General features: G+C 35.8%; 2 protein-coding genes and 1 non-coding gene across 7 annotated transcripts; 2 read left to right on the top strand and 1 right to left on the bottom strand.

Annotated features, from left to right (window-relative positions):
- Positions 1 to 1,752: 1,752 nt before the first annotated feature.
- LOC103703324 (uncharacterized) lies at positions 1,753 to 10,070 on the bottom strand. 5 transcript variants are annotated; one of them, XM_088714412.2, is made up of 6 exons: positions 9,889 to 10,070; positions 6,481 to 7,371; positions 6,151 to 6,351; positions 4,625 to 4,820; positions 2,415 to 2,627; positions 1,753 to 2,330 (listed from the first exon to the last, which is right to left on the bottom strand). In XM_088714412.2, exons 2-6 carry the CDS (start codon positions 7,318 to 7,320, stop codon positions 2,146 to 2,148), a joined length of 1,635 nt encoding a protein of 544 aa, XP_088570538.2. In that variant the 5' UTR covers positions 7,321 to 7,371; positions 9,889 to 10,070; the 3' UTR covers positions 1,753 to 2,145. The 5 variants fall into 5 exon arrangements, 4 of the variants coding, with proteins under 4 accessions (XP_088570538.2, XP_088570539.2, XP_008784361.2 ...); XR_015974720.2 differs by having other exon boundaries at positions 2,108 to 2,330; positions 2,415 to 2,613; positions 9,889 to 10,069; XM_088714413.2 differs by lacking the exon at positions 2,415 to 2,627 and having other exon boundaries at positions 6,481 to 7,558; positions 9,889 to 10,069.
- A 2,993-nt stretch (positions 10,071 to 13,063) lies between these two features.
- TRNAP-AGG (transfer RNA proline (anticodon AGG)) lies at positions 13,064 to 13,135 on the top strand. The gene has a single exon. It is a non-coding gene; the product is annotated as a tRNA-Pro (tRNA).
- Positions 13,136 to 14,506: 1,371 nt separating this feature from the next.
- On the top strand, positions 14,507 to 19,011 carry LOC103703323 (small ribosomal subunit protein uS2-like). The gene is made up of 5 exons (XM_008786138.5): positions 14,507 to 14,782; positions 16,996 to 17,258; positions 17,346 to 17,543; positions 17,809 to 18,013; positions 18,638 to 19,011. The coding sequence occupies exons 1-5, from the start codon at positions 14,656 to 14,658 to the stop codon at positions 18,778 to 18,780; spliced, it is 936 nt and encodes a 311-aa protein (XP_008784360.3). The 5' UTR covers positions 14,507 to 14,655; the 3' UTR covers positions 18,781 to 19,011.
- The last annotated feature ends 388 nt before the right edge of the window (positions 19,012 to 19,399 follow it).

The following is a 19,399-nucleotide window of genomic DNA, read 5'->3' as shown; positions in this document are numbered from 1 at the left end:
GGGAGTTACGGAAATAGGTGGAATGAATAGATATGTTTTCATGAACTTTGCTTTTATCTTAAGTAAGATGGATTGGTAAATTTTATAGGAAAATAGTTTTCTTATTAAAACTTTTTAGATAAAATTAATTGAAACATCATAGTTAGCTTCTTCATTTTATTAGTAATTAGGCTGTGGTATGTGCTCTAGGTGAGCAAGTTGTAAGATGGAAGCATGAAAATGGCGTTGTTCATTCTCAAATATTCAAGTTTTGTATGATGTTGCTTGCACGGGTTCTAGTTGTTGCTTGAGGAACAAGCATTTGAAAATCTTGGTTACTAATATAAGAAAAGCAAGAGGCATTGGAGTAAGGTCGAAGAAAGATGGAGTTCTAGTTATTTGCACTAAAATCTTGAATTTCCATTGCTTGTGACATATGAACGTTTTATCCAGGGTAGAATGCATCTAATGAAAACAAAAGAAAAATTGCTATTACAAAATGAAAAAAAAAAGAAGAACAGAAGAAAAGAAACATGAAATAGTTGAGAATTCTGATTCAAAGTCTTAGATGATGTATCTCTAAAAATTTATACAACTAAGTACGTAAAAAAAAAAAGAGAAGAAGACTAGAGTGGTTTTAAGGGTGAAATTACAATTCGAGAGGTTAAATAACGTGGAGAGATAGAGATGAAAAGATATTAAAAAAAAATAGAGATAGAGATGAAAAGAGAAATAAATGCTTGATGGGAAGAGTTGTAAAAATGTAAAAACTGCCATGTAGAAGAGAAATATATAATTGAATAGATAATGGTTTCTACTGACCCATTACTACTTGCTCTTTCTATTTAGGGAATGTACATTGAGCTTAGGCCAACCAAAGGCCACACAACAAGTGGATTGGGCTAATATATTTATGAATTGGATGAGCTTGATTATAAATCTAGCTCAACTTAGAATTAGGTTTGGTTTGGGCCAATATTTTGTCAGTCTGATAATCTTTTCTGGATTAACTCTTACAGAAAAGAAGTTAACTATTCAAAGTCCATGATAAACTATCTAAATTCAAGATCCAAACCGTTTAACATGCTCCACACTATAAAAAGAAAAAACAAAAAAAAGAAATCATCAAGTGTCAAAATAAACAATTTTAATTGCATTATACTATATTTTATTCTAATCTTACCATAAAATCTAATGAACTTAAATCTCCATAAAAATCACCTCTCCTGCTGGATGTGAAACTGATACCCATCCAAACCTTAAAATTCCTGTCAACTAAACATGGGCTATAGGTTATCAAATCTATTGGTTGGATCACAAGGGCTTCCTTAAGTAGGATAACGTTTGCAAGGCTTTAAGAGGAAGGAAGGACTTGCAATAAAAAAAAGTTTTGAGTTTAACAATGCATCGATTGCAAAATGGGGTTGGAAAAACCACCCCTGCGCTATTCCCCATACAAAGAACATTGGCTATGACAATAATCTCTTGAAGTTGAGCTACCTGATGTCTTGCAGGCTCTCGTCCATTCCGACTTCCCTCACCTCTCTCAGAAGTGTTCCTTGGTTCTTTGTATATAACCAAGAAATAGTCTGAAAATACCAACCTGAGTTGCTTGATGAGAACTCTGAAATTTTAAGCAAGCATGTCCTCTTTAATTTCTTTTTACTTCTTTTGCTTTCTTCTTCCTCAATGAAAGTATATATTGCATATTAGTTGTTCATTATTTATCATCAAGAAAAACTTGCCTTCTGAATTTGGAGGAACAAAGTAATATAAAGATTAATGGAGTCTTCCAAATAGAACAGGAATTTTCAAGCTTAAACACAGCAAGGCCTCCAGTATAATGATAGTATACAATTGATGCCCACAAAAGACACCAACATAACCAAAAATAATTGAAGAATGTTCAAGCGTATTTGCATCAAATCTTCTGATATAAATATACAGGGTCTTTGGGAATTCCAATAATGTAAAAATGCAGAACAAGGACTGCATATTTATGATATTTTTCAAGCTCGGTGATCGCCCATGCCATCTTCTGTTTTCCAGGCTCGTGATTGAAACCATCATTTTGTTGTTTTAATTGGCCTCTATGATGGCTAAAAAAGCAGAGCATTGACAATGGAAACCCTGGGAAATATTTACAAGAGACCTCATATTGAAAGTTTAACATATCAGCCTCCAGTAGAGTTCATTCAGAGCAGAATATAATGGCACAGCAGCTTTAGGTCTCTCTACTGTTCCCAGAAGAATGTCAGTTGTTGTCAGATAAGGATCACCATAGAAGCGCAGATTAGCATCCATCCGCGTCGCAACAAGGTTACCTTCCAGTGAGACTCCAACAAAAGCACCTGATATCATATCAAATAGAAACATAGACATCATACTTACTGTCGTAATATGCAGAAGGCATGAATATGTCTTACAACTGATACTTGAAATGGAGACGTAGCGAGGAGTGGAATACTGCAGGAGCCAGCAACTCTTATTATAATTTTTAAATATATAAGCAACTTCCATTTTCAAACTTTCAACACCAAAATGAATTCTTTTATGATCTTCCAAACTGCTTGTCATACTCGTGTATACATATGCGTGGATAAGAAAACATGTCAAGCACAACAGAACAATCACCTGGTCAACAGGAACTGTCCAATTTATTGATTCTAGCTGCAACAGTCAACCAAAGCATTTCAAACTTCAAAGGGCAAATATGTATCACATATTACTAAGTGGTGTTAAACATACCTTGGCCAGAAAAGTGCTCCTACAATCTGAACTAACAATAAGATTACAAGCATTTCGTTACACAAGTACTTTAAACATGGAAAAGCAAAGTTATAGATATTCTCTAATCTAAGGACAAAATTCACTGAAACTCTAGTACCAATCAGCTACATGCACATTTACTAAATGTTAAAAACAATATAAACATGTTAACTACGTTAAACTGTAATATCGCATTTGGGCTGCTCAGGTTTTGCCTTTGTTAAATGAAAAGGGTATTTGATATTGCAGCTAGTTCAATGCAAGCTTAACTACAAATGTTCAAACTTGGTCAATAGCCTAATAAGCAAGATTGAAGCAGCCTCTTATGGAGCTAAGCCCAAGCTTCCAGTTATTTTGGTCTTGCTTCATTTATGAGTGAGCCTCACGTGGAGCCTCCTTGGCTTGTTTCCTCATCAAACGAAGTCAAACATGCCATTTATCAAGCTGAGCTCAAGCAGCTGGTCAATAGCTTGGTTCATCTGTAGCCCTATGAACCATGGGATTTTGGCAAAGATTATATACTAACAACTCCAACAGGAACAATAAGAAAAGATCAAGAGCCACGTCATGTAAGAAAAGAAAAGAGAGTAAATGTATTAAATTGTTTCTTTTCCTCATCAGCAAATAATTCCACATGACCATTAAAACAAGAAAATTGAAGGTTATTTCAAGAAAAGCCAAGTATCTTAATTTTTACAACAATTTCCTCATTTGCAGATGAAGTCAAACCCTTTGATTCAACAACTAAATACTTTTTTTCAAAAGTCACAGAATCAGCCTAGCACTAGACTCAAGTTTCTTTTGTTTAAAACAAGTCCTACTTTCAAGTCAGCCTCCGGCATATGCCAACCAAGTTATAAAATACAACTTACAGGTAGCCACAAAATCCAAATATATATTATATATATAAGCATAGGTGCAATTTCCGTGCAAAAATCCAACTCCAGTAAATCCCATAGCACAATATCAAGGTCATGCATCCGCTTCTAAAATCATCTTCCACGAGAAAGCATATCAAAATCTTTTGGATGCAAGGTGGCAATTTACAACCTGACTCATTAACCTGACCTGTAACCGACCTGCTTTAAGCATGCTCAGATTTGGCATGAACGGGTCAAGGTCATATATGGGTTCAACTCGACCTACTTGTTTATTAAATGGGTCAAGTTCAGGTTTATTGTCCTAAACCACTAACCCATTTTGACTCATTTAAGAGTTGGGTTAGGTCATGACCTGACTCGATTAAGACATGTTTAACCTGCTTATGACCCATTTTACCTCATTTGGCCCATTTATTAAATGGGTTATGCAAATTAGGTTAGGCTGCAGTTTAATAAAAAAGTTGTGTTCTGGTTTGGATTTTTAACCATTTATAAAGGGGTTGGGCTCGCATTAATATATATTTGAGCCAACCAACATCCAACCTAATCCATATCTAACCCAACCCGATTGACACCCACTTGGTGCATGTTGGATGATCTAAACATGGGTGATGTTCTCAGGTTCTTTAATGTGTACTTATCACAAAAATGAGTCAGAAGAAGCAAGAAACAGAAGTAAATGGAAATCATGTCATGTTATGAAGAATGTTGCTTATAAAGTAATCTCTTGGGAAGCATGACTATGGAGTAGCAAGTGCACAAGGTATAGACCATGGCAGTTGGATCTTCATACAAAGACTTCGCGATCCTTGAGGAGCAAAGGGAGCAGTTGTCAATGATGAGTATAAAAGTACATGATGGGTTAGAGGAGCGTAGAGTGAACTGATCATCGGAAGGAAAAATGTTGGTGCACCACATGTTTGGGTAAATATAGAAGAAAATGCACTGGCTTACTGAACATCCAGACATCTGTAGGTTTTTTCTGAAAATAATACCTTTGCTACAACTATAAGTGTAACACATTCCAGATCCTTTGTCTCCAGCTCGGAGATCTGCTTCAAAGACTCTCCCAACTGGTCCTGCTGCTGCACTCAAACCTCCTCCAAGGGAAAAATGCATGCGGCTAGTAAATGTCTTGACAGCTTTAGAACCATGTAGAACAATGATGAAGTCCACGAGTTCTCCCCCAATCTGTACAGTAAAACAGATTAGACCAAAAAAAAAAAAAAAAGATGTATGATCTTAAAGCCACAGCAACAGTCCAAAAACTTGAATTCAGATTTCCCTCTTGGATAGCCAAGTTCCAAGCACAGAAACCTGAAATATTGCCATCATCAAGGACCCAAGTGTCGTCTTCATCATATTAATTACTTCAAGTAGTGTTCTTTTTACAGTCACCCACAAAATCAAACTTGTCATCTGATATGCTTAACAACTTACAATTTGCATGCTTTTAATAGATGTTAAAAAGCTAAGGTCTTCTATCATGCTAATGAATTTGGAACTTCACGAGCAACTTTGACTCTCCGTAGATCAAACTGTTTACATCTCTTGCCTTAAATATACATAAAGGAAGAGAACTATATATGAGCTGAAAAAAAAAGGCAGCCCGGTGCACGAGGATCCTGTCATTGCAGGGTCTAGAGAGGGTCTGTACTTGTTAAACATTTGGTATTGTATTTAAATTGTCCCTCAAACATGAAAGCAATTCTCAACATCAAAACTTGCTAGCCAAATTCTGCATTGATATTTTTTTTTTCCAAAAAAATTTAACCACAGGGCTTGCTTTCAGTTCCATAAGCATAAAACAGAAAAATCAGTAATTTATATTTCCTTTTCCACCAACTAGTCATCTAGGTTTCGTAGCAGGGCACTCTCTTGGCCGACGTGGCCATCAAATCAATTCCAACTCACAAACCATTGAGAGTGGTTTCATTAATAATGCCAATCCCATATAGATGGTAGAAGGCCTCAAGGCATGAAAGTTTCCTAGTGCAGAAGTTAGCTTTATAAAAGTTTTCTAATATTTTACCTTTCATGGATAATGCTCCAACTCTCACATCTGTCTATATGAAATCAGATATAGAAGCTATAATGCAAAGCAATTATGTTTAACATGTCAATTAACTTTTGAAAGTGTTTGTAGCACATAATAAGGTCTTTCAAGCATGTATATGTAATGTGTCAATCTACTATAGAACCTTATGTAGAAGACTATGAGGTAGCTACATGTTTGGTTAGGTAAGGGAGCAATATGCTTGATTTATGTATAAAGACACAGCTTCTTTCATCTGTTTGTTTGCTCATTTAGATTCCAATCAAATTTTACACTCTTGCTTCTTTCAGAACTTCCTAAAATGAAGCTTTATTAATTAAAAAAAATTAACCACTATTTTATCTTGTGACAACCTTATCAGCAATATGCATTGATATGGAAGCAGATCATAAACACCATTAAGAATAATATACTGGAAAAGAGAAGTGGAAGAAAGATAACAAGTATATCTTATCCCATGCCTACCTGCGCACCCCATCCTAGACCAACAGAGAGTATGGCAGATGGTGCAGACCATGACCCATCAGACCTTCGAGCAACTACTAGACCTGTACCTAATTTGTAAGTAAGAAGCGCACCAGCCTTGGCAACTGTCAGTATAGCAAGTCCTTTTGCTCCTTTTAGGACAGCCAGAGGAATAGACTTCTCAGGATTCAATCTGGCAACCTGTACTTCAAAATTCCGTCAGGCAGATATCAAAATGATGATATCCAGATTGAGATTTAACCAAAGATCAGTTCCCTTTGTAAACCTAAATAAAATGATAAAAGAAAGAATGGAAGCAGAAAAATGTACCTGGCTATAACTCCTCAAAGTGTTTGCTGCTTTATATATCTCATGTTCCATTGATAAACCCACAGGCAAATTTAACCACCCTCTCGTGGATGTCCAATCCATAACATCGTGTTTTGCTGATTGCATGGCATTACTATTAGAGTTAATCAATATTCCTTGCAAGGGATCCAACCTATCATAACAGGCATCACACACTCTCTGAGGATCTCGCTCTCGGAACTTGACAGGTAACAAACATCTCCCTTTCGTGCATGCTCTACAGAAAACACCCCCACAAAATCGGCAGTGATGCCTTCCACGGGTAAGGGCAGTGAAAGGAGAAGTGCACTGCATGCACACTGTAGTATAACTATCTGGAAGCCACTCTGGAGGTTCTGCTTCTAGTACCTCCCTATAAGCACTATAGTTGATGGCTTCTGCCTCAAGCAATGGTGGTGCACTCGGTATGTACACTGACGGATGTAAGAAACTGTCTCCATTGCTTTCAGATCCCAAAAATGTTGGACTAGAAATTTGATGTGGTTGAACAATGCCATGTCCTTTGATCCTGCCAGTGATAATTGCAACTATCCCACTCAAGACATTTTTCAAGTTCACTTCAGGGTGTGCTTTGGGCAGTGGAGAAATGCAAGACTCTTCACCTGACTCATATCCATCAAGAAAGTCATTCTCATCCCTTAACTGATAACGAGCTCCTTGTCTTAAGGATCTTTGCCCTGATGAGCAAGCCTTTTTCTCGGGGGCACTCCAGAAATCAGATTGGAAGTCTTCCTCATAATGGCTTTTTTTATCAAGCTTAGCGAATGAAGGATATGAAACTATTTCTTTAGATGCTGCCATCCATCTATTTGATACTTTAAGGCTTTCAAGTTTCAACAGACTGATCTCCTCCTACAGGTTATACCATAATATTTATTCATTAATGCAAGTATGCGAAGATAGACTAGGACTCAAGAGTCCCCTTATTTGGTCTAAGCTCAGTGAAGAATGACAATATGACATGATACTGCACAAGTTTTAAACAACAAAACCCCGGCCAGAATAAATGTCCTTATTGGTGTATCTATCACTTTTGATCCTTCACAGAAAACAATTCATTTTTATCAAATAATTAAAATGAACACCTATATGGACTGAAAGAATAAATGCCATTACAAGGAAGGAAAAAACTTAAAGCAGCCAGTGAATGTAAAAAAATTCACAAACTTCTAAGCAGCACCAAACATATTAAGCACCAGAAACAGTTATGCTGCAACATACTGACATAATATGCTTCCAGAAGTCGAGAATGAGAAATCAAAAGAATTACTGGAGTACAGATTCAGTTAAGATGAAGATTCTTCAACCAAATTATGATAATTCAATAGAATAAGTAGAAAGAAGTGCATAGGTAATTCAAGGTTTGAAAAAATACGCAAGAATCTATCACCAAAACTTTCTTGTGATAAAATAATAGGAAAACAATACAAGATTCAGTGACTTTTACCCAAGAAAATGGAAGTATTTTTATTTCAATACTGAGATATGTAACCGTCGCATCCAACTCAACAATGTGCAATTTTAAGTGTCCACAGTCAAAATCATAATAAAATGCTGAAAAAAGAGAAAAGTGAAGTTAAACTTATACTTTTAAAAAAAACGTTTGGACTTTAGGAATATTCCTTCTATCAATTTTTGGTCCCAAGGTACCCTATTATGGCCACCAATAAGAAAAAATAACATCTGCTGAATATGGAAATATCATCTAATCCCATGATTATATTGGGTAAGGTTTACATGATACCAAGGTAGCACCATCATGATGCTAGCCCCCCATGAACTGCATTCATTTTGGAGTGAGAAGGCTCCAGTAGATAACAGATGCCCCTCAAATTATAGGTTGCCTGGTATCATATTTTTGTAAATTTTAGCAGACAGGTGTCAACTTGAAGCCACCACATATTTAGTTGGTGCTAAGTCAAGAGATAGCAGAATTTTGGGGTACTACCTCTGTAGTATGTAACCCACTCCTGATTATCTTTTACCATCTCCCCCCACCGCGCGCACCCCCCTCCCCCCCCCTCCCCTCCCGAAAAAAAAAAGAAAAAAGGTTCCAATCCCACCTCTCCTTTTCTGAATTGTAACACTCATGCCTCCACTCTTCCAAACCCCTGAATACTGCTTCTCTCCCTTCTTTTTTCCCTAAAGCTGATAATTTTCTTACAGAATTAAACCCATCGATGCTCCCTTATATTCCGAGATCTCACTGAGGCATGAGAAGTGACATATCAGAATATCAGTTGATATTTTAAAACGAAATTGATTACTATTTTAAGGCATTGGATTTAATTTTAATATTTAAATATTTTAATGCTGTAAAAAAATGGGAAAGCCTGAGTGGATATATTGATGTTGTATATCTTGATTTCTTGAGGTATGTTGGTTTATATCGGCCAAGATGAAAAGGACTGATATATTTTACATACAGTACCAGAGAGATCTTGGCTGCTATCAAAAACCTTAGATATGAGGCACAGAGAGCTGCATCAATGCACCACAGATGTCTTCTATATTATTAAGAGGCTTGGAATCACTTAATCATCACCTAGAAAAGAGATTTTTAAAAAAATTATAATAACTAAATTTTATTTTTACGTATCATTTTTATTTTTTAAGAAATATTATTTCCCCATAGTTCTTTCACTTATTTTGCCTTTGTAATATTATACCGCTGCACTAAGTTATTCCTAAATATTATCTAAAAAGATTTGAGCTTAAAATAAAATAATTACTTGTCATTTTAATGTTATTTATTTTAGTCCGATATGAACATGCTTGTGGCAGAAAAGAAGTGACTTCAAGATCATGATGTCCGGAGTTCAAGTATATGGTCAACTCTGCTAACCATGGATCGTCACACATTTAAATTACATGGTTCTCTCTCTCCTAACATATTTCAGTTCCATCAACAATCATTTCCCATCCACCCCCCATCAAAATAACATATTTCATCTATGCCAAATCTTCCCAATCCTCAGTTTTCTGAGGATTAAAACTATTAATCCAAATAATAAGAATAGCCCGTAGATAAGGCAGAACTAGCCAAACATCAAAATTGCAACAAAGTACGCAATTTTACTACATCTAACAGCTTCCCCCCTTTATCAGAGGAAAGGACCCTAATCTAAAACACAAAAAAGGCTCCAAGCTTTCATAATTTCTTGTTCGTTTTTTACGATCTCTAACCAAACATGAAGAGTATCAATATATAACATATAAATTCAAGCTCTACATGGCCCTAGGATTCATGAAACCCCTAAAACACTAGAGGGGGATCCTTGATAAAGAGAGATATATAATCGAGACAACACTACATTTGAAAAAAAAGAAAAAGAAAAAGGAAAGGAAGAATTTTTACGAAAATCTAACCTTTTTTATGCTTCGGAAGCCCAAAAATGATCAACGAATTCCAAAAGATTCAATATTGGATGAAGGTCCAAGGGACGGATGGAGAGAAAAGGAGAGGTTTTTGGTTCTTATCGACGGAGGGAAGGAACCCCAAAAAGACACGGCAAACAAGAATTCCAGATAGACCTCTACATCGGATCTGGTAGGTTTAAGAGAAACCCGTTGTTACGCTCACCGGACCCGATTCTCTAATTTCGACTCGATCCGAAAACGAACCCGCCCGACTTTTCCGCGCTCCGCCGCCGGGTAAGTCTCTCTCTCTATATATATATATATATTTGGGAATAATTGAAGGAATGTGATGGATTTGAATCCAAATTTCTTGTTTTATATGTGTTCGATGCTGGAGCGGGGAGGAATTTTTATTCATCCAATCGTAGGAATTCTCTCCTCCGGGGTGCGATTTTGGTGTTTTTGAAGGCTAATGCTGGTAAAAGAGTCGACAATAAAAAGACTAGTGATAGCTTGATGCAACCATTAGTGGATGTTGGAATAATTTTAGAAATCATATAACAATGTATATCAAACCATAATATTTTTTCTGTTAGCATGATCGGCCAGTTTTTTTTTTGTTAGTATTATTTTATTAGAGCAATTTTAAATATCACAACTATTTTTATTTATTAGCATTATTCTAAATCGGCCTATATTATTTTTCTTATATAGATTCTGTAACTAAATATACTAGAACAGAGAAATAAATTTTTTTCTTTTTTTTTCTCTTCTGCAAATATTTTAACAGAGGGAACTAAATAGAAAGTAGAATCCCTCCATTTCTTCATCTCCTGGACTTCTAGTTTTATTTCTTTATCTGATTATTTTGTTTCTGTTAGTAGTTGTTAGCTGGAAATTTAGCCCAAAAAAAGGGCAAAAAAGAAGTTACATCCTACAAGTCTTTTAAAAAAGAATGTTGTTTTCCATTAAAGCTTAAAGAGGTGAAGAAATTCATATGGATTGAACCGGATTCAACTCAAGAGAAGCACTGGCATTTTTCAAATCCAATCCCCCCGTTATGTCAAAATGTCATCTTTCCTCTCCTCAAATAAAACATGTTTTATGATATGTTTCTGAAACTAATTTTAAATCATTTATACTTGATGATATTTCCAACATTTAGAGGATGATCTCGGTGTCAAATAGATGTTTGAGCTCCTCCCTTTCAATCCAAAAAAGAAAAGAAAGTTTTGGGTTAGCCATAAGTGAGGGACCATTAGACACAACGATTTAGGACTTTGCAGAGAAGCTTTTATAACCTTGGTATCTTGTTATGCTATGACCAGTGAAGGTGAATAAATGTTAAATGAATTTAACCACTGCCATAGCTATCTTACGTTTTAAATTTATCAGATCCCTCCTCCTTTCTTCTATCCCAATGATCTTAGGTGATCCCTGCCTTGGCAATGAGATAGGAAAGGAGAAACAGTCCAAAAGATGCAAGTAGACCACCAATCTTTCAAAACTCATTCTCTTCTCCTTCAAACCTTGAAGCTATTAAAATCGTGCACTCTATATGTTATCTTGAGGATTAATAGGGCCGTAAGTGAACCAAGCCCTTCACAAACAGCTTAGGCCTTGTTTGGGGGAGCTTTTAGAGGGCCAGAAAGCACTTTCTGGCCCTCCAAAAGTACTTTTAGATGAAAAACTGTGTTTGATAAATTTTTCAAAAAGCTGTTTCAGCTTTTGCGGAAAGCTGAAAACAGCTTTTGGGAGGAAACTCCAATTTGGAGCTTTTGGGAGGAAGTTGTTTCAGCTTTTTCGAAAAGCTATATTTTTAACAAAAATGTCCATATTAAAATAACATATTAATGTATTATATTGCATTACATTATAATACATTAATATGTTATTTTAAATAATTTAATATTATGTTATATTATGAGAAATTAATTTATACTAATAATTATAATAGTTTATACTTTTGTTATTGTATTATACTATAAATATAATATATATTACATTATATCATAATACATTAATATGTTATGTTAAATAATTTAATATTATGTTATATTACCAAATATTAATTTACTCTAATAATTATATCACTATTATGCTATATCAACATAATATTATTTTATATTACAATAATATTATACTATATCATATATTTTTGTATTAATTTATGTTATGTTTTATTATGTTTTGTTATATAATACTATGCAATGTCCTTTATGGTAATTTTGTCATACAAAAGTACTTTCTCAGTTTGTTTACCAAACACAAAACAAAGTACCACAGCACTTTACGAATGTAGTTACCAAACAGCAAACAGCTTTTTATAACAGCTCTACTTCAGACAGCTCTAATTCCAACAGCTCTACTTCTAACAGCTCTACTGCCAACAGCTCCCCCAAACAGGGCCTTAGTCTCAGCTTAACAACAGGCTTCTTTGAGCTCATCTGATTGGGAAACAAGCTAAGCTCAAGCCCCATTTTAATGCTCAACTCAGAAACTGGCCAAGCCCAAGCACTCTAGCTTGTAAACTGTAGCAACTCAGGATCTCACCCAAATTGGCTAGCCAGAAGAAATTATTTGGGTTCCTTGATCCTGTATAAGTACCCAAGATCTTCCCAGCGAATAACCGATGTGGGACTAAACACACGCCCGCACGGATTCTCACATACTCCCTCCGTTCAAGCCCTGACGTCCTCGTCAGGCTAAGGATTCATATCTATTCAAATCTAATCACAAACACCATAATTGGCCCGTGGTCATCCCCAATAGATCCATGCTGCAGTGTCCCCTAGTCCACATAGGTTATGGGCTGGGTCCGCTCTGATACCATTTGTAACAACCTAGGACCTCATCCAAAATGGCTAGCCAGAAGGTATTATTTGGGTCCTTGATTCTGTATAAGTATCCAAGATCTACCCAGCGAATAACGGATGTGGGACTAAACACACGTCCGCACGGATCCTCACAAAAACTAAGCAGAAGCTTGAGCTCGCCTAGAGAGGCTTGCCCGGGCAGAAGCCAGGTTTCTTCGAAGTTGGAAAGCTCTAATGAAAATATGATTCACATGCAAAGGTGGTCCATGTCAAGGAGATACCAGAATAAGGAGACTACTGGAATTTGGTCTAGTGGTACTAAGGTCGAAAAGATGATATTAGAATAAGGAGACTGCCGTTGCAGCCGCGGGCATTTGGTCTAGTGGTATGATTCTCGCTTAGGGTGCGAGAGGTCCCGAGTTCAATTCTCGGAATGCCCCATTTATTTTTTATTTGGAGGAGGGCTACCTCTTACTACATAGCTTGTTTAAGAATCTACTCTTTTTTTTTATACAAAAATTTAACTTCATCTATCTTGGATATACTTAGTCGAAGCCGATGCCACGAACATGAGCCATAGACCACCTAGCAAGCATTTTTAGTTTCAACTTGCAAGCTAGACCTAATTGACTTCCAATTCGAGCTTGATTGAGCCCACCATAATTGGACCAAACTTGGCCATTTACATTGGAAGTAGTTTGAACCAACTGCCTATGTCCTGATCTGATATAGAAAAAAAAGAAAAAAAGAATTTTTTTTTTTTGCATGTATACCTCTCTACATATACAAAATTATATGAATATCTTTGTAAAATTATGGTTTGCATGTACCCCTTTTTTATTTTTTTATATGTACCTGTATACATATAATGTCATTAAAAATTAAACGACTTAAAATTTAAATGACTAAAATATCCTTATGAGTAGATATGCAATAACAACTTTACGAGGATATTCATACAATTTTTAATATTTAGAAAAGTATGTATTCAAACAAATTCTCTTAAAATAAATCAAAACTCAGCTGAAACTTGCTGCGTATTTTATGATTCAGTTGGATTGACGAGTAAAAAAAAAAGATCGAGCCACATTGTCATTTTTTTTTCAGGATCTTAACTCGGTCAAGTCGAAATATTAACTAACCATTTTGGTAATACTATTTTTCATTTGATTTTGATATAATTATTATTATTCAATCTTTGACATCAATATATTCTTCATTATTTTTAAAAGATTAAAGCATATTGAATTTAAATTAATTATAGATGCTTATATTAGTAAAATATTTTTTAGTAAATTGTAAATGTTGAGTTGTTGTCTTTTTTTTAGACCAAAGTTTTGTAAAAGCAACATAATTTATTCTATAAAAGTTAATATTAATATGAGATTATATTACATGATATTATTAATCTTTTTTCGTCATCTTACTTTTATTAAGAACAACTAAATTATCTTTACTAAATTTTGATTATTTTTTATTATTTTTAAGTATATACCCTCCTAAATATGCATAATTGCACAAATACTCTTGCAAAGTTGCTATTTTTCATTATTTTTTTTATCGAATCTATATTCACGCTTCTACCCGTAAGAATATTTCTGTTATCTTAAATTTAAAATTATTTATTTATTAACAGTATTAGATGATGTAGGTACATATATAAATATATATATATATAATATTTTATGAAGGTATATATACAAATAATAATTTTAAAAAAATTTATATAATTTTGTATATTTTGTAGGGTATGCCTGTAAATAAAAATTAAAAAAAAACAAACAAAACGGAGATCGAGTTCGGATCCGGGTGGACCGGATCCTTTTTGGTCATTTTACACCAAATAGGCGTTAGGGTTTTGCGGCACGGCAGTACAAAAACCCCAACCCCGGCTTCCTCTCGGCCCCTCCTCAAACCGAAACCCTAGCCCCTAGATCTCAAGGCCACTGGAGTTGAAGCCATGGCGACGAGGGCTCTCTCGCAGAAGGAGCAGGACATCCAGATGTTGCTCGCTGCCGACGTGCACCTCGGCACCAAGAACTGCGATTTCCAAATGGAGCGTTACGTCTTTAAGAGAAGATCTGACGGTAACGGAGCCCTCCACCTGACCGAGATTGCTTTGCTTTTTCTCTTCATCTAGTGTTGCATTAGATCTGTGGATCTTACTGTTAATTCGAAGAAACAAGCAGTCATCTACGTAATTTTCTTTTGCAGTTTTAAATTTTTTTATGATTTTTTGGGATAGCAGTCGGTTTGAATCGCCTTAAATTTGTAGAAAGTAATGATTTTGATAAGTTGATTATGTAAAAGGAAAGATTTTTGATGAGGTTGTTTCTCTTTTTTGGTTATCGCGCATGCGTTGGTAAAACCTCACAAAACAACAGTGCGAATTGTTGGGCCTTTATTTAGATGATCCATGAATTGTAAATCAAGTCCTTGGTTGTAATCTTTATGAAACTTTGGAATTATCTTTTTCCGGATTCGAAAACTTCGCCGGTTTGATGATAATGACTGTTGAATGTGTGCATATGCTGTCGCATGGTTTCTCGTAATTTCATTAATAACCTACGCTGCTCCTTTAAAGTGTCCTCTGATCCCATCATGAAAAAAAAATAAATGTAGCATCTTCATATATGCTCCAATTACACATTGAAGCATGCTAGTCCATAACGAATGGTATTCATATCCAAAATAGTTGCATGTGGATGTATGGTGATCGCTACCCACTTTTTGTCGATCATCAGGCTGCCGCATTCAATTAGGTGAAAAAAAGTAGATGCATGAGATGCGGTCTGTGTATCCATTTTCGATGAAATAATAATTTCACCGCAAGTTCAAAGTTATGTAATGGTGACCATCATCAACATGTTGTCTTATATAAATTTTCCAATTAATAATGCTTTGAACGGTGTGTTGCATTTACAACACTTGCACATGCTTCTGATACCCTTTAAGGGATGGAACTCTTGTTTCTATATACATGTTGATCTGTAAGCGAAAATTGATAGTTTAGGTGACTGCTGTAGAACATGGTCAATCTGCAGGTTGAGCTATCCTGCTTTCATGAGATTTTGATTCCCCATAGCCTGCTGATCAAGGATGTTCAATTCTGTTGATAAGGAGTTAATGTTTGGAAAAAGTTGTGCAGATCTATTCCACTAGTCTCCATGTTTTAAAAGATGGGCACTCTCCTTTTCAGTTTGTCATACCTAATATGGAGAATGAGACTGATTTATGGTTTAGCATCTTGTTGGCTAGTTGATACTCTCATTGACTGTTGCATTTTATTTGACTTATAATGATGCACTTGGTAGGTTATAACTATTCTTTAAGGTTCTCTTTGTATTTATCATTTTTTGAATATATTATTATCAGGCTGCCTCAACTTCTTAGTGTCTGTTCTATTCCAGCACATGTATATAATCAATTTACAAACTACATTTATCACAGCCACTGCCCCTATTTGTTGCCTAAATTTCTGGCTTCAAGATATACAATCTTAAGAAATTGGAATTTTGTAATGAAAAGCTATGAAAGGATGAATAATGCTATTTGTACGCCTAGAGATGAAGCCTTAGGTTCCAACTGGGTGCGATCAAAAGAAGCTCAGGATAAACTACGATGATGAGTATGAACATTGCAACCTGTTTGTGGAAGGATTTGTATTGTCAAAACTTGATAGAAGCCAAGCATATATAATACAAATGTTATTGGCTTATTTCACAAAAATTATTAAGAATATAATCATAATTGGTGGTTACACCACTAGATATCAGTACCTTCCTTTCATCCTATATACTATATATTAGTCTAAGATCTGACAATTTTGACCCACGCTGACAAGATGGGCATCATGATCATAGCCTGCAAGCTTTTGATTAAATGTGTCCTGGTCTGTTGAATGGGTTAGCTTGCAAAATAAAAGAAAAGTATTATCCTTTCAAATAATCAACTAAATATTATAGAAATTGAAACAATTAGTAGATATCTCTGGACACTTAAAGCTGACTTTGGGGTAAACCTGTTTGTGAACAGGGATACCCATAATGACTTTTTACAGATTGCCGCTATTGGCACAATGTGCCTGTATAGCATGGCGGTGGTATTCCTCCTAATTAATGATTTCCCTTTTTTCTCTCTCTTTTTTTCCTTTGTACTTGGTATTTATATGTTGGTGGACTTTTACTTTGCCCCTCATGACTAACAATGCAGAAAATTTTCTCTAATACTATAAGCAATACATGGAAAACATAAGCTATCTAACTTTGTCTTTTTTCCTATATTTACATTTGTTGTTCAGGTATCTTCATCATCAACCTTGGTAAAACTTGGGAAAAGCTTCAGCTAGCAGCTAGGGTTATTGTTGCCATTGAAAACCCCCAAGACATCATTGTTCAATCTGCTAGACCTTATGGACAGAGAGCTGTCCTGAAATTTGCACAATACACTGGTGCTCATGCTATTGCTGGAAGGCACACACCTGGAACTTTCACCAATCAGCTTCAAACATCCTTTAGCGAACCACGTCTCCTCATTCTCACTGATCCTAGAACTGATCACCAGGTGAATCAATCATTAGCATAGGTGAGCTAAAAAAGGGTGAATGTTATTTGTTCTTATATATCTGTGCTTTGAAAAAAAAATTTGCAGCCAATTAAGGAATCTGCTCTCGGAAACATTCCTACTATTGCTTTCTGTGACACGGATTCACCGATGCGATATGTTGACATTGGAATTCCGGCTAATAACAAGGGGAAGCTCAGTATCGGTTGCCTCTACTGGTTGCTGGCTAGGATGGTTCTGCAAATGCGTGGTACTATTGCTCCTGGGCACAAATGGGAAGTAATGGTAGGATACAGTGAATTTTATCTTAACCCCACTTCTTGTTCTGTATTGTACTAATTATTGTTTGCCTGTTTACTTAGCTCTCTTCCTTGAGTCCTTGACCAACATTAGCCATTTTGGCTCCATGGTTTTATGAAAGACCTTATTTTTCTCTGTATTATAGATGCTATTCTCATTCAGTCTTTGGTGAACTAATGAAGAGTCATCTTAGTACTTCTATCAATTATGTGCCTCCATTAAGTAACATTCTATGCCATGACGCTTGCAGGTAGACCTGTTTTTCTACAGGGATCCTGAGGAGGCCAAGGAGCAGGAAGAGGAGGCTCCTGTGGCTCCTGAATATGGTGCAGTTGCTGAGTATACAGGTATGGTACCAAGTGACCAATGGCCTACTGAACAGTGGGTTCCTGATACAGGAGCTGTACCTCTTGTTGTTCCTCCAGTGCCTGGAGTTGAATGGACTGCTACTCAAGGTCAGAATCTAGTTCCTTTTCTTAACTCTTTTAAGGTTTATCAGTTAATTTTTGGATGACAGTTTCATTAGAGTGTTCTTTATCCTGTTTTAGTTGTTTGCTTTTCCTGTGAAATAGCGAATCTACTTTCCAGCATTGTTAGCTGTCGATCCACCAGCTTTTATTTCTGACTGTGCTATCAAGATTAGATGGATTAACACTAATGATCATGAACATCAACCTGGCTTTTATGATTTTAACTGAAAATTTTATCCCCAATCATACTTTTAGCGAGATAGGTTAAACTTGTTGGTCCATTGTTATTGATTAAATTTATTGCACTGGTATGTCAAGTCCACCCTTGCATATATCTAACAGGGGAAACACCTTTGAGGCATGACATTAAGTGGACCTGACCCCTCCCACAACACCCTACTTATTATTACTATTTACCAGATACCCTTCTTTTCATCAAAGGCTCTCCTATTTATTTGTACCACTAACAATCCTCCCACAGACCAAAGGAGGGAGATTTTGGTTCAAAACTTTTGTTCTTGTTACATATTTGATGGTGGTAATGCTATATTCTTCTTGTGATGGTTCGAGTGTGTATATGTATTGATGAAGTTCTCTTGTTATGCTTAGGTGCTGTAGCTGGTGATGGATGGGATGCTGCTGCTGCTCCTCCGACTGTGGATGTTCCTCCTGATGTGGATGTTCCTCCTGTTTCTGCCCCTACTGGTTGGGATGGCCAGCCTCCTGCTGCTCCCTCGGGATGGGAGAGCTAGGATTCAAATGGAATACATATCTTTTCTCAGGAAAAGAAGAGAGAAATTATTGATCATGACTTTTTTTTTTGTTTAATTTTGAGTTGCTGCTATGAGTTCTATTGCAGACTGTGGACTAAGAGTTCTTCATGGGCATTATGACTGGGGCTTAATTTTTTCTTTTATGTTAAACTGTTCTTTGGAATTAAATGTCGTCGAAGGTTTAGAAAGAAGTTAGGTTTTATTGTGTTATTATTTTGCTTACAATCAAGAAAAAATGATGCTTGTCTATTTCAACGGTTATCTTCAATCGATGCATTTCTAATGCAGATTGGGAAGCAAGAAGCTTGCTTTTTAACATGGTTTAGCAGCATAGGCAAATGGTTGGCATGGGAAATAATGTTTCCAGCGATGAACGTTTCAGCATTCCCATGGCTTCTTCAAATTTAAAGGCGGATGGGATCTAAAGGCTCTATAATTATTCTTTTTCCTTGCTAAAGTGCTGAGTCGACTGGTATCAAGTGTGAACATCAAATTAAACGCTAGGTGCCATGGTAAGAGGCATTACGTAAATAAACGGGTTAAATGAGTTGAACATTGTTTTTTTGTGTTGAGCGAATAGACCCAATTTTGATGACCC

The sequence above is a fragment of the Phoenix dactylifera genome, chromosome 18, assembly GCF_051530095.1.
Source record: "Phoenix dactylifera cultivar Ajwa chromosome 18, Ajwa_hap1_PhDact_Kaust_v1.1, whole genome shotgun sequence".
NCBI lineage: Eukaryota > Viridiplantae > Streptophyta > Magnoliopsida > Arecales > Arecaceae > Phoenix > Phoenix dactylifera.
The sequence above is the reverse complement of the archived record's forward strand: the minus strand, read 5'-3'. Positions and strand labels throughout refer to the sequence as shown.

Bases quoted from the DNA above. Each gene is read 5' to 3' on its own strand.
- LOC103703324 (XM_088714412.2), bottom strand. From the start codon at position 7,320: ATGGCAGCATCTAAAGAAATAGTTTCATATCCTTCATTCGCTAAGCTT. The intron at 6,352-6,480 runs GTACATTTTTCT...TTTGAAGTACAG, and splicing joins CTTTGAGGAGTTATAGCCAG to GTTGCCAGATTGAATCCTGA. The intron at 2,331-2,414 runs GTATCAGTTGTA...ATATGATATCAG, and splicing joins TCGCTACGTCTCCATTTCAA to GTGCTTTTGTTGGAGTCTCA.
- LOC103703323 (XM_008786138.5), top strand. From the start codon at position 14,656: ATGGCGACGAGGGCTCTCTCGCAGAAGGAGCAGGACATCCAGATGTTG. The intron at 14,783-16,995 runs GTAACGGAGCCC...TTTGTTGTTCAG, and splicing joins CTTTAAGAGAAGATCTGACG to GTATCTTCATCATCAACCTT. The intron at 17,544-17,808 runs GTAGGATACAGT...TGACGCTTGCAG, and splicing joins GGCACAAATGGGAAGTAATG to GTAGACCTGTTTTTCTACAG.